Source organism: Porites lutea, chromosome 4 (genome assembly GCF_958299795.1).
Source record: "Porites lutea chromosome 4, jaPorLute2.1, whole genome shotgun sequence".
Classification (NCBI taxonomy): Eukaryota; Metazoa; Cnidaria; class Anthozoa; order Scleractinia; family Poritidae; genus Porites; species Porites lutea.
Genome location: NC_133204.1, coordinates 47,798,461 through 47,810,418, shown reverse-complemented (window position 1 = coordinate 47,810,418; position 11,958 = coordinate 47,798,461). Strand labels below are relative to the sequence as shown.

Sequence of the window (11,958 nt, the reverse complement as noted above, 5' to 3'; positions counted from 1 at the left end):
ACGTATAGAGCGTGCGCTGTAAGATGTATGACATCTGATATTCGAAGATCCGTTTTCGGCCCTCCACATGAAAACGAAAATCCGGCGTTTTCATAAATCTCCACTCTGGAACCCGTTTTCAAAGTCCTGCACCCGAAAACACTGTGACATGTGCATGGAGGGCTAAATGGAGAAAAAAATATTCTTTTTTGAAAACACATGAGAACGTGTCAAGGAACATAAAGGCGGGAAGTATTCCTTTAATTCATTGCGTCACTCCTGAAAGACAATGGTTTTGAATTGATGTACATCACTGTAGAATTCGAAGCGGTAATTTGCATGCAATTGACTCATTTCAAGGCGATCGTTAAAAAAAATTAATTTATTTCTCAAGCGTAATCGTCTCTCCTTCTGAGGCCCCAGTTCATATGGAGAAAATTAATTGTCCGGGTAGAAGAGTCATCCCCTAGCCTGCGTAGCTGCCGTTTTTTTTTTGTTTTTGTTTTTTTTATTTTTTGCTTATTTTTTTCATTTGCGTTCGTAAAGGAAGAGATTCATCCGCGTGAATGAAGGTGAACCGAAGATAAAAAAAGAACACGATGGGGGTGGCTTTCTCCCCTCGCTCCCTCCCCCATCGTTTTCTGTTTTAACCACGGTTCAACTTTTGCGCGGCTATAACTCTTACTTTGCGAACCACAAAATAAAAAACACACCAAAAAAACCGACAGCTACCCTGGGCGTTACAAACGTGGCGAACTATTTATATAAGAAACAAAAAGTTGGCTCGGCTTGAAGGGTGATCATGACCCGCCTAGAAGAACCCGCCTAGCCAGGTGAGCTGAAATGACTCTCCAGCGGGGAGGTGACCCTTCTACACCAGTCGGGTCGTTAGTTTGAAAATTAAAAGTATAGGTTTCACATTGGTCTGGAGAGAATTTCACCGATCAGCGCTTGCCAAATTAAGTACACCGGATTGTGATTCTTTAAGAAAGCTATTTCTTTAGTCATCGCTTGCATTTCGGTTCAGTTGTATCTCACTTTACATTTTTCTTCTTTCTCCAGGCCTCAGAATTCAGGTTTGGCCTTGAAAGGTCGACAGATTGGCAGTTCACGGGGCGCAAAGTTCAGTTCAGTCTCACAATAGACATCCCTGAGTCCACCCCCTTTAGAGCCAAAATCAAACTTCCCTCCTTTGGCGGCCCAATAATGCGACTCACAGAGGCTAAATACTCTTCAGTCAGCGAACACCTCACCTCTAGCGTCAACACAACCACAATGACGTCCTCAGCAAACGACGGTCTGAACGACATAGCGTTCTTTGAACTCGGGAACATAACGCGGAGCCCATCTGTGAACAATACTGAAATCAAGATCGATTTTGAGGTGCAGCTATTGAATCATGCCAATATTACTAATGGAGGTGCGCAGTGGGTGAGCGTGGGTGCAGAGTACATCAATCAATCCGTATGGGCAGCACAGATGGCGATCAAGACCATCAACACAGCAGTCAGCAGACCAGATTTGAAGGTTTCACTCTGGCCTGACAATGACGGTTATAACATACTATTGGGGTATGGTATTCTCATTCGGATTGTTAACTCCCATTCACTAAATTTGATTCGAAGGAATTTTGCCTGAAAATCCTGGAAACAAACTAGCCCTGAAATCTGTATTGTGGGGCCGGAGTAGCAATTGTTACTGACCAGATCGAAGTATACTCTTCAATTCCTTAATTGAAAGTTATCTCGAGTGAAATGATAGTATTATAGGTTTCTCGTGTTCTTATATCTATGTACCTGCAGAAATTGTATTTCTATTTACACGGGGATACTAGTCTTCACTTGATATTCATAAATTTTCTTCGACTCCTTTACATACCGTTCTGTAAAACGACACGTCATCTTGTCTCTCGTGAAAAGTAAAGATCCCTAGGGGGTACTATGGAGTACTTACCATTTACGTGGGGAATCTGGAAATTCTTGTTGGAAAATCAAACGTTTCGCTCCTTTTGGGAAGCTCTAGAAAACATGGGTTTTGATTTGAGAAGATGCAGTTTTTCTACTCTTTTTAGTCTGTTGAGCTGATTTTGGTATTATTTTAGCGGGTCCTTCTCCCATCAAGTCAAATTTTATAGTTTTATGTTTATGGACATGATTTCCACCCGGATGGTTTGAGTAAATGGTAACCACTTTAGAACACATTTAAAATTGATAACTAATTGTGTTGACAGTATATAAGATCGTGAATGGACTTACAGTACGGACACTCAAACCGGGACACTTGCAAGAAGATTGGCCAATCACAACGTTAGCTGAAAACAAAAGAGTCTTTTGTTTTTTTAATTTTTTGCAAACAGATCAATAACATTTGATCGCTCTTTCTTGAGAGAGCTGGCAAGGCAAAACGGTTTTAAAGTTTTCAACGGTTGCATAGTTGAACCTTGAATTTTATTTTTCCGTTTGCAAAAAAAGAAAAAAAGAAAACTTAACAATCTTGTGTTTTCAGAAAACGTAGCCTGCGTAGTAGGCGCTTGGAAGTAGTGGGCGAAAGAGAGAACGGGCGCGCGCGAGGTAGACACGCAAAGGCGTGTCTCCTTCTCGTGCGCCCGTTTATTCTTGTGCCCACTACTTCCAAGCGCCTGCTACGCAGGCTACAGAAAACGTTGTGATTGGACAATCTTCTTCCAGTTGTCCCAGTTTGAGTGTCCGCACCTAAAAAGACCGACCTCATTTGGAATGGAAAACGAGATTTCAAGTAATTTGATTTACTAATCATGACGTATAATCTGATTTCGTTTCTACTTTTAACATATATAAACTGATTATTATTGTTATTGTTTTCTAAAAAAGGGGACAAACAAAATTCCGCCTGACACTGACTCATTCGAGCGTGACAACTGAAGAGATAGAAAGTGGGATTATTGAATGGCCTCTGCCCCCTGTCTTGATACTAAACAGTTGGAAAACAAAAGGACAATCCATTAACATCACTGAAGTGCTCAACAGTACCACGATGGTGATTTTCAAGGTTATAAAGAGATAAAGTTGTTGATTCTGCGTTATATTGACACATCAAATTATGGATAAATACGGCATTTTATTGGCCCCATGTTAGGGAATCCAACACAGCCTTGGATTCTGGATTCCACTCCGTAAATTCCGGATTCCAGGCACTGGATTCCAGGCACTGGATTCCAGTCAGTGGAACTTGGATTCTGGTTTCCAGTTTGTGGGATTCCGGATTCCTTGAGCTGTATTCTGGATTCCAAAGCCCAGGATTTCGGACTCCATAAGCAAAATATTTCCGGATTCCGGAATCCGAATTCCTTTACATGGAGCGACCAGTACTATAAACGTACTTGCTGATTCCAGGTTTTGACTCATTTCAACGCTGTTATTCCAAACGTTTTACGCGCTCAGAGAAAAGCTGTGCCTCCCTGCTTAGCGCTATATAATTGTTTCGTTTTTATCACCTTAAACTATGAATTGAAAAGTATTTAGGTCCTGCCTTGCTTTCTAGAATTTTTCTTTATTACTACATGCTTAATTGATACAACTGGAATTTTTGCTTTGTTTTTGAAAAATTTCTTGGCTTCCGTGACTTTAGACCTGAACGTTTAAGTCACGTTGATTCCCCGGGACGAAGAATTTGTTGACGAGGTCTAACACTTATGACGCACATGTATTTTTTTCTTGTTACGTTACCTTTTCAGTTTGGACCTATGAAGTTTTGGGAGACGATTGACCTTGAAGTAACGTTCGACATTGATTTGCACAAGAGAAGAGCCGATGGCAAAGTACATGATTTAACCACTCATGTAAACGTCAAGTACAATGGGTCAGTGGGAACATGCAGCTCGTTCTCAGGATCTCGCGAGTTTACTAACGACGGGCCAGCCACAGTTTCTGTCAAGTATTATGTCCCACGTAAGTTTGAAACGAGCTGCCAGTAAAGCCTCAATCCTTAATGGGGTATTTGCTATTCGCTTTTACCAAGACTCAACTCGAGGGATAATAGACAGGGTAGTGTAATTGGATATCAAAATTAAAACAGTAAACTAATCCTTACGGCAGCAAGAGTGATGGAAAAAAAATAGAAAGAAAACAAATATAAAGAGGTGAATTTGATATCAGTACCCGTTATTGTAGGAAAATACCGCTGGGCAAGCTGCCTAATAATTAACTCGAATGAAGGGTTCCTTATAAGGAAATTAATGCGAAAGACTAAACCAAAGGCAAATAATTCCAGATGAAGACAATTAAAACTTTAATTCCACAATTCGAAAAAAGTACTTTTGCACCTTGCCAAATAGTGACTCAAAGTATTTTAAAAAACTTCCTTAAATGTAAACTATGAAATGAAAGTGTTAGACAATTACTCTCAGTTCTTAGCTATGCCATTGATGTTTCCTTTTTTGCTATTTTGTAGTAGGGTCATGTGACCAGGCCCTTGGTATGACGGATGGGAGCATTGCTGATTCCCAGATCACTGCTTCCTCATATGCTATGGGCGGGGAACCACATGAGGGAAGACTGAATGGCAACAAAACTTGGATACCTTATGGCCAGCTTGCGTAAGTCATATGTTGGTTTGTAGACCCTGAAGTGCGCTTTTGATTATTCGAAGTGAAGTTTAGCAGTAAGACTTCATTGATTGTACAAATGATTGGAAGCTAGGGCAGACTGAAAACGGAGCTGAGAGGGTGGGGAAGGCGGGTAGGAGTTGATAAAACGAACGAACGAACAAGCGAACAGACGAACTGGGGAACATAGTAAGATGGTAAGAAAAATATGGACCTGGAATGAAACGCTGGGGGAAGAAATGTAGATTCATTGTAGGATAGATCGATAAGTAAGTTCGAATAATGGTACTCGGAGATTTAGAATTTTACCTGATTAATCATTAGTGATTTTGAATTTTTTTTTCCTACAGGCAGGCAAAAGACCAGTACCTTGAGGTTAATTTTACTTGCAAAGTCAAGATTAATAGGCTTGTCACAAAGGGTCATGGAGAAAACTACGTCAAGAGTTTTTTCCTGTTTTACAGCAAAGATGGCCGTATTTTTAAACCTTACAAGCTGGGCAGCAAAAACATGGTGAGCGAACTTCCCTGGGATGACCTTTTGAATAATAAAATTCTAATAACCCAGTTTGAAAATATTTGTCCCGCCGAAGTGGATAGGGTGGTGGCTTTAACTTCTTACACACACATCGCTACCGTGCGATTCCATGAGTGGACACAGTTTGTTTAAAGAAACCCCTCCGCTGAAAGTAAATCATGTAATTATCTGCCTTTTAGTTGTCCACTGAAACAGATGCTGAAATATTTTTTTTGCAATGCTCGTCTCAGTAAATGCGTAGACATTGTTTTCTCGGTGAGTATACTAGGAGGAGAAATACTTTGCAACTGAATTTTGTTGTTGCATGCTGCTTGATCATGACACTAGAATTTTGTAAGGAAACATCGTTAGGCAAATTAAAGCAAAACAAAGTCAAACCTCTCAACATCTGAAGGCGTTTATCCCTGAACTATCCCACTATCCCATTAAGTATGTTTTAAAAGATGCAGGTCTTAGTTAGAGGAGGAACTTTTAAGTTAACGAGAAAATAAACACGTGCCTTTTGCAAATACCATCTTTGCATGCTGGCCTTCAGCGCTAACTGTCGGCAATCTACACCTGTATAGAGTTAATTAAAACTTTCTTCATGCATGCACCTTTTGAACACTCAGGTTTTTATTTTTGTACTAATTGTTGCTGCTGCTTGTTTACTTTAGGTTTTTCCCGCCAACACCAATGGTAACAATCCAGCGGTCATTATCCTACCGGTGCCTGTAGAAGCAGTGGCTGTCCGCGTTAGCCCTAATGACTGGGAAAACAGCATTGCCCTTAAACTGGAGTTTTACGGATGCGTACTGGATTGCTCTTTTACTCCAGGTAAGGAGAATGTTTCTGTTCCCTTGTCGTGTCACTACCCACATTTACTTATTATTATTATTATTATTATTATTATTATTATTGTTGTTATTATTACTATTATTACTTCTATTATTGTGTCAAACAAAATTCTCTGATTTGATTAGTTCGTAGCCCTTATCTATAGCTTAATTTTGCTGATGCAGTGCCAGCTGAGTACTGTCCAATTTGACCTGTCCTGATAGAAGCTGCTTGTACTCAGACATGTCAAATCGGAAAGTTGAACAGCCAGTAAGGCTAATGTTTAACTAATTAGTCCATGCTAACCAACCAAAACCAGGAAAACATTAGTAAGCAAGTTTTTCAGTTCAGTTTGACACATTTATGTTTTTACAGAATGTATTATGAATAGAAAATGTCGTTGGAGTTCCATATTCCGAGAAGTTGTAAGGCATTGTTTTGGCTTTAGAAGCTGTAAGCTGATATACTTGGAAAATTGTACTTTCATATTAACAGTATTAAAATCTCAAGATTCTAGCACTTTGTTATTGACACAAACAATTTTTAATAGGACTTCGTGTCATACATTTCAGGGAAATCAAATTCGTAATTTCAATTCGTACACGCGCTACAAATAGTAGCAAACGACTGGAAATACAAATAGTTCAATACTTTCAAACCTTCCAGCGACCTGCATGCAAAACGCCAAGGTTCTGCAGTCGCTGATGGAAGTGGTCGATTACGAGAGGTTCCAGCTTTATTGCTTTGGCAGCTAAAAACGCAGTTTGGAAATTTGGATTAGCTAGATAGGTGGTCGCGCAGCCAGGGGTAGTTCGACTGTAATATATTTAGTTTAAAAGAATAATAATTTCCAAGAAGTTGTAATTTTATTCATGCAGGACCGTTGAAGTTTACCAGTCGTGGATATCTATTGAACAAACGCAACGACACTATGTACGCTTGCAGCCTTTCTCTGGAGAGGTAAGTGACTTAGAAAGGAACTTCTCCTCGCCATTAACTCGAAGTAGGTTTCGAGTTTTTAAACAGTGAAGTTTTCACTCACGTGGCCAGAATCTATGCAAATTTATTGGAACAAAGCGTTTACATAAGAAAAGAGTTCCACTCCCACGGGACCGGTTTGGGACACAAACATGGCCGCCGTTTCATTGTTTTGGGACACAAATATGGCCGCCATGACGTCATGTGAAAACACACAGTTACACAAAGTACAAGTCTATTATTTCCGTGTGGCAGTGCAGCCAAGAGGTCAGTGCTATCTGGGGAACTGCTTGATGAGTATAGAAACTAACTTAACAGAAATAAAGACGCTTTATGATTAGCCTGCGCCATAGACGAAACTGAACTCAGGCTAACTCGGGTCCGTCTGCGAAACAGCCATAATTGGCCTGTTAAAAAAGAGATTGTCGATTTGCCAATCAGTTTGAAAAGAAATTCGAAAGGCATTTCCCATAATTCGTCGGATTCGCGTTGGGGCCCAGAACAAGGATTTCGGCGCTGCTCAGTCGCAGACGTTACTAACTGGGGTTAAATTACGTATGCGACGCAGGCGCTTAATGACTCGATCATTTTTTAAACAATTTTCTTGTTTTTACCATGTTTCTTTATAGCTGCAAAAGGGGATCTTCTACCTGTTTCTTCAGCATTGACAGAGGTGCCTCATGGACAGGTAGGAGTCTTAAAAGACTGCAGGCTTCGTTGTTATGCTCTCTAAACGCATGTTAATAATTTCTTTTATATTCCCTTTTCTGCAACCTAAGTTATGCCCTACCGACCACCTAAAACTTTCTCAGTCAAATCTGGTTTTATCCTGACCGAGTTGAAAAGTAAACCCCATAAGTAGAACGAATAAGTTCTTTCCAAACTCCTACGCACACAAAATACTCCGAAAATTCGAGTGAGATCTATCAGTGTCTTCCGACTCGTCTTATGATCGAGGCTTAGTTTCCAGCCTTGGGTGTCTCGATGCCCTTGCTGTACGTACTCCCCACTCTACTTGTAGTAGTAGTAGCAGCCGTCAGTTTTATTTCTCTCTGTAGGTTATACATGTTTATAGAAACAGATAATTCATTGATTAAGAACTAACTAAAGAGAAAAAGGATAAAAATAGTGAAACTAATACGTTGCCCTAGTAGATGGAAAAATATAATTTTTTTTTAAATTTTTTTTTAACGGAGTTAAAATGCTGGCGGCCATCTTGCTGCCGCGCTGCCCCTTTATGACCCTGTCGGTTACTAATGTACTGCCCCAACCCAGATTTTCGTGGTCATAAAGAAGCATTTAAGAATAAACCGCGTCAGGATTACCTCAGTTGGTAGAGCACATGACTGCAGAGCGCAGAATCACAGGTTCGATTCCCGGGGTCGGAACAATACTCAGGGTCTTAATATATCTGCAGAGAAATGAAAGTACTTCCTTTTCCAAACGGCCAGGCCTTGGCGTGACTCGGATGACCACGTTAAATGGCGGTCCCGTCTATAGCACGAGATTGAAAAACGGTGTCTTCTATAAGCACTTTCATGCTAATTACATTGACTCTCAAATATATTAATGCAACTGCTCGTTACCACGCTTTCTAACTGGTTTAGTTGTGACTCCGAAAATTTACTTTTCACGAGAGCTATAAAGCCGTTCAATTCATTTAACGTCTAGTAGGCTTCCACTTTGAGAGGTTAACCGTATCACCCAGAAAATGGCCAATGAAGAAAGCAAATTATTACCCGTCAATAGTTCTGTAAAAGAGATACTATTTGAATGGAAACAGATGGAGAGGTGAAGATGACAATCATGTCACCAGATCTCAGTTTAAATGGTTAAACATAAAAGAAATTAATTTATTCTGTTGTAAAATTCCTAGATTGTTCGCAGTCCCCTATTTTTCCGTAAGATCGTCGAGAATCGAGATCGAAGGTTTTGCGTTACTGGTGGCCATCTTGGATGATTATCAAATTAGATGTAAGCCCCGACGCCCGCCCTCTCGGTACATAATACCAAGATGGCCCCCGTACCGGTATTATACAGGAGCGGATCCAGAAAATTCAGAAAAAGGGTGACCTGGACACTTGACCACTTGCCATCTGGATACTTGTTATTTATCTGGGAATTCTATAAAAATAAAACAAAACTTCAAAGAAAAAGGGGTGGCCGCGACCCCCTCGGCCCACGCCTAAATTAGCCCTTGTTATAAAGCGCTCGATCCTGACGATCTTACGAAAAATTAGGTCACTGCAAACAGTCTATAAAATACTGGGACAACTTATGCTGATTTTATTTTATACAATCCCAATCACTTTTCCCTCCTTTTTTCACAGCAATGCATCATAGCGTACTTTCGCTCCTCGGATATGATGTTGCGGTTGGCAACTGGTACGGCGTTAGCAAGGATGGGAACGCGATCGTGAAAAGTTCTTCTCATTCCACCAAGTTCATAGGTGCCGCATTGAGTGAGTGGAATGCCGCGAAAGTAAAGTCGACCACAATTCTTGCTGACATGATTGAAAATCACTTGGCTATCACCAATAGCACCCTGAATCCACATATTGAGCATGATTCCGATGCAAACACCAAGTGGGGAGGTCAGTATATTAATGCCCGGTGCTTCAACTGAATCAGAGAGAATTATTTCCCTGGTATTACTAAGTCTCTGACAACTGCTATTTGGTCAACGCTGAGTCCTCTTTTCTCGATTTGGTAAGCTATTCCCTGAATATTACTAAAATGACTCCACCTCCTTTTTTTTAATTCCAGTGTCTGCTAAGGGCATTCACGTTCAAGAGTCATCAATCTGGAAGTTGAAGGCGGTTTGGATGTGCTCTGGTCCGTATTAAAACGGCTCATTTACCTTTCTGTAACAAGGAACACGTACCTTACTCAAAAGTTACTGTTGAAAGTGAATATATGTTAACACGTAATGAACCATAGCATACAGCCCACCAAAGACGTACGCTTTCCAGTGTAGGGTGCTTTCGATTGACCATATATCAGAAATAGGAATACAGAGTTAGACTAATCCGGAATACCGGTTCGTTTGGCTTTTCATTTCAAATTCGGAATCAGTAAGTTGAATTTATTCCACACATTCTGCTGCAGGGAGCAGAATGACGGAATTTTCTTTGCGTCGCACTAAAAGATTGAATCACAAATAATTATAAACGGCAAAGAAAACCACTTGGTAGACTTCGTTGGTGAAAATGAACGATATTTAGAGCTTAGAAATACTAGACGTTCAGCAGAAAAAGGTAATTACTGGAGCAGAAAAGAAAATCTTTGGCATATTTCTTTAAGTATGGGAAACGTGAAAGCTTGCTTGTTCCGGAATTTTTCAGTTGGTACAAACCCTCTCGTGCGAACAGCTTTCTCGGGCTTCTTGAATATATTAACATTCAGCCAACTGTCTTTTCTTTTCTTTTCTGTTTTGTTTTTCACTTTCTTTTTTTTTTATAATAAGCTCAATCGAACGCACCCTTAATCATATTTGATCTTGTAAGTAGGTGATATTAGCTAAAAGGCAATAGACTATTTTATATAGCTGGGCGCTTAGTGCCCCAGCCTTTGAGTGAAAGCGAGATTGGAACTGACCTTGTTTTGATACGAACCCTCCCTGTTTTAAAACTTGTTTACTGCAAACTCCTCTAGATTAGAATAAAAGCCCAACCTCGCTTTTGTCATAGTATTCGTTTAGTTTTGGTGTTTTAAATCAACACACGCTGTTCCTTATCGGTGTTGCAGTGCGACCTTTAGGATTAACGCGCACGCATTTTCAGGGACCCATGGGGAGTAAGCCAGGAGGTTAGCAAAAAAATAGGCGCAATTTTTAAAAGACTGCCGTCATGTTTTTTCTCTCGCCTCTAACCGAACGACTGCCCCACGGTTGATAGGATCTGGTATCTGGTCATAACTTTGTCAAAACTAATTAACTCTAAGAGGTAAATTCTAAAGGAATATAAAAGAAAGGGGACGCAATATCAGAACTTGGAGAAGTTAGGCTAATCTTTTGGTGGCTTTATTTATCATTTTTCTAACATAATCGTACTTTCACGCGGTAAGGGCTTAATTCTTTGATTTTTATTAATCTTAGTAGTAGTAAAAAGAAAAACAAAACAAAACGAAACAAAACAAAACCAAGAGTAAACTTTGCTACTCAGTTATTATTGGCGTAGTATTAATTTTAACAGTGCAGTTTTTTGACCAAGGATTTTGTCGCTTAGTTCTTAAGCTGTTGACAATCAGAAGTGGCCATAATTCTCTTTTGGAAGTAAAAGAGTAATTACATGGCGTGATGATCAAAACGTTCTTTTAGAAGAAAATTCAGTGTTTATTTAATCTTTTCTTAACTTATGTTTCAGGCGCTGGTGAGTGATTCCCAGTCATTATGAAGTTGTTAGAACGATATTAAAAAGTGCTCCCTAAATTCACTGCTCTCCGTATTCATTTTATTTTTTCACCTTTTCTCTATGGGATATCTGGCTGTTTAAGCTCTATTTACCTAGAGTAATACAACGGTGACTTCCGCGCCATTTCTATATCGGAGAGAAGTATGTCGCGTCGATCTCAGTGGACATTTTTACCGATACGGCGGCCATATTGAATTAATTAGGTTTAAGGAGTATTATGGGATGCCCAGGGGGGCATGAGCAGGATCCGATATACTCGCTCAGTATTTACGCGTGCTTTTTGGGCCGATTTTTCTTTAAGTTCTCCTAGAAAATTTTTTTTATTATTTTTATTTACCAGCTTTTCTGGACACAGGCCTGCCCAGAGGGAATGTGCACGAACGACACTCAGGTCCCATGCAAGGTGCCATCCCTACCCAATCCCACAACCCGTTAAAGGTTGACCACACCAAAGGGGTCTACGACCCCTACTCTTTTCGAATAGTGATGTGGGTTCTTTTACGTCCCACAAGAACAAATCAGTGAAAGTGCTGTGAGACTGGACCTACGGTTTTTCGTTCTTATCCGAGAAGACTAGAAAGTCTAACCATTTGCAGATGTCATTAAAAAGGCAGCACTTTCTTCTCAGTTATTTAAAGACCGTGAGTGTTGGTC

The 11,958-nt window shown here is 40.1% G+C and overlaps 1 protein-coding gene across 1 annotated transcript; it reads left to right on the top strand.

Annotated features, from left to right (window-relative positions):
* Positions 1 to 1,045: 1,045 nt before the first annotated feature.
* Positions 1,046 to 11,310, top strand: LOC140933876 (uncharacterized). The gene is made up of 10 exons (XM_073383542.1): positions 1,046 to 1,550; positions 2,829 to 3,006; positions 3,692 to 3,905; positions 4,408 to 4,552; positions 4,912 to 5,074; positions 5,755 to 5,914; positions 6,793 to 6,874; positions 7,522 to 7,580; positions 9,223 to 9,486; positions 9,659 to 11,310. Exons 1-10 carry the CDS (start codon positions 1,186 to 1,188, stop codon positions 9,736 to 9,738), a joined length of 1,710 nt encoding a protein of 569 aa, XP_073239643.1. The 5' UTR covers positions 1,046 to 1,185; the 3' UTR covers positions 9,739 to 11,310.
* Positions 11,311 to 11,958: the final 648 nt, after the last annotated feature.

Coding starts and splice junctions, on each gene's coding strand:
- LOC140933876 (XM_073383542.1), top strand. CDS start 1,186: ATGCGACTCACAGAGGCTAAATACTCTTCAGTCAGCGAACACCTCACC. Junction 1,551..2,828: donor GGTTATAACATACTATTGGG/GTATGGTATTCT, acceptor TTTCTAAAAAAG/GGGACAAACAAAATTCCGCC. Junction 3,906..4,407: donor TGTCAAGTATTATGTCCCAC/GTAAGTTTGAAA, acceptor GCTATTTTGTAG/TAGGGTCATGTGACCAGGCC.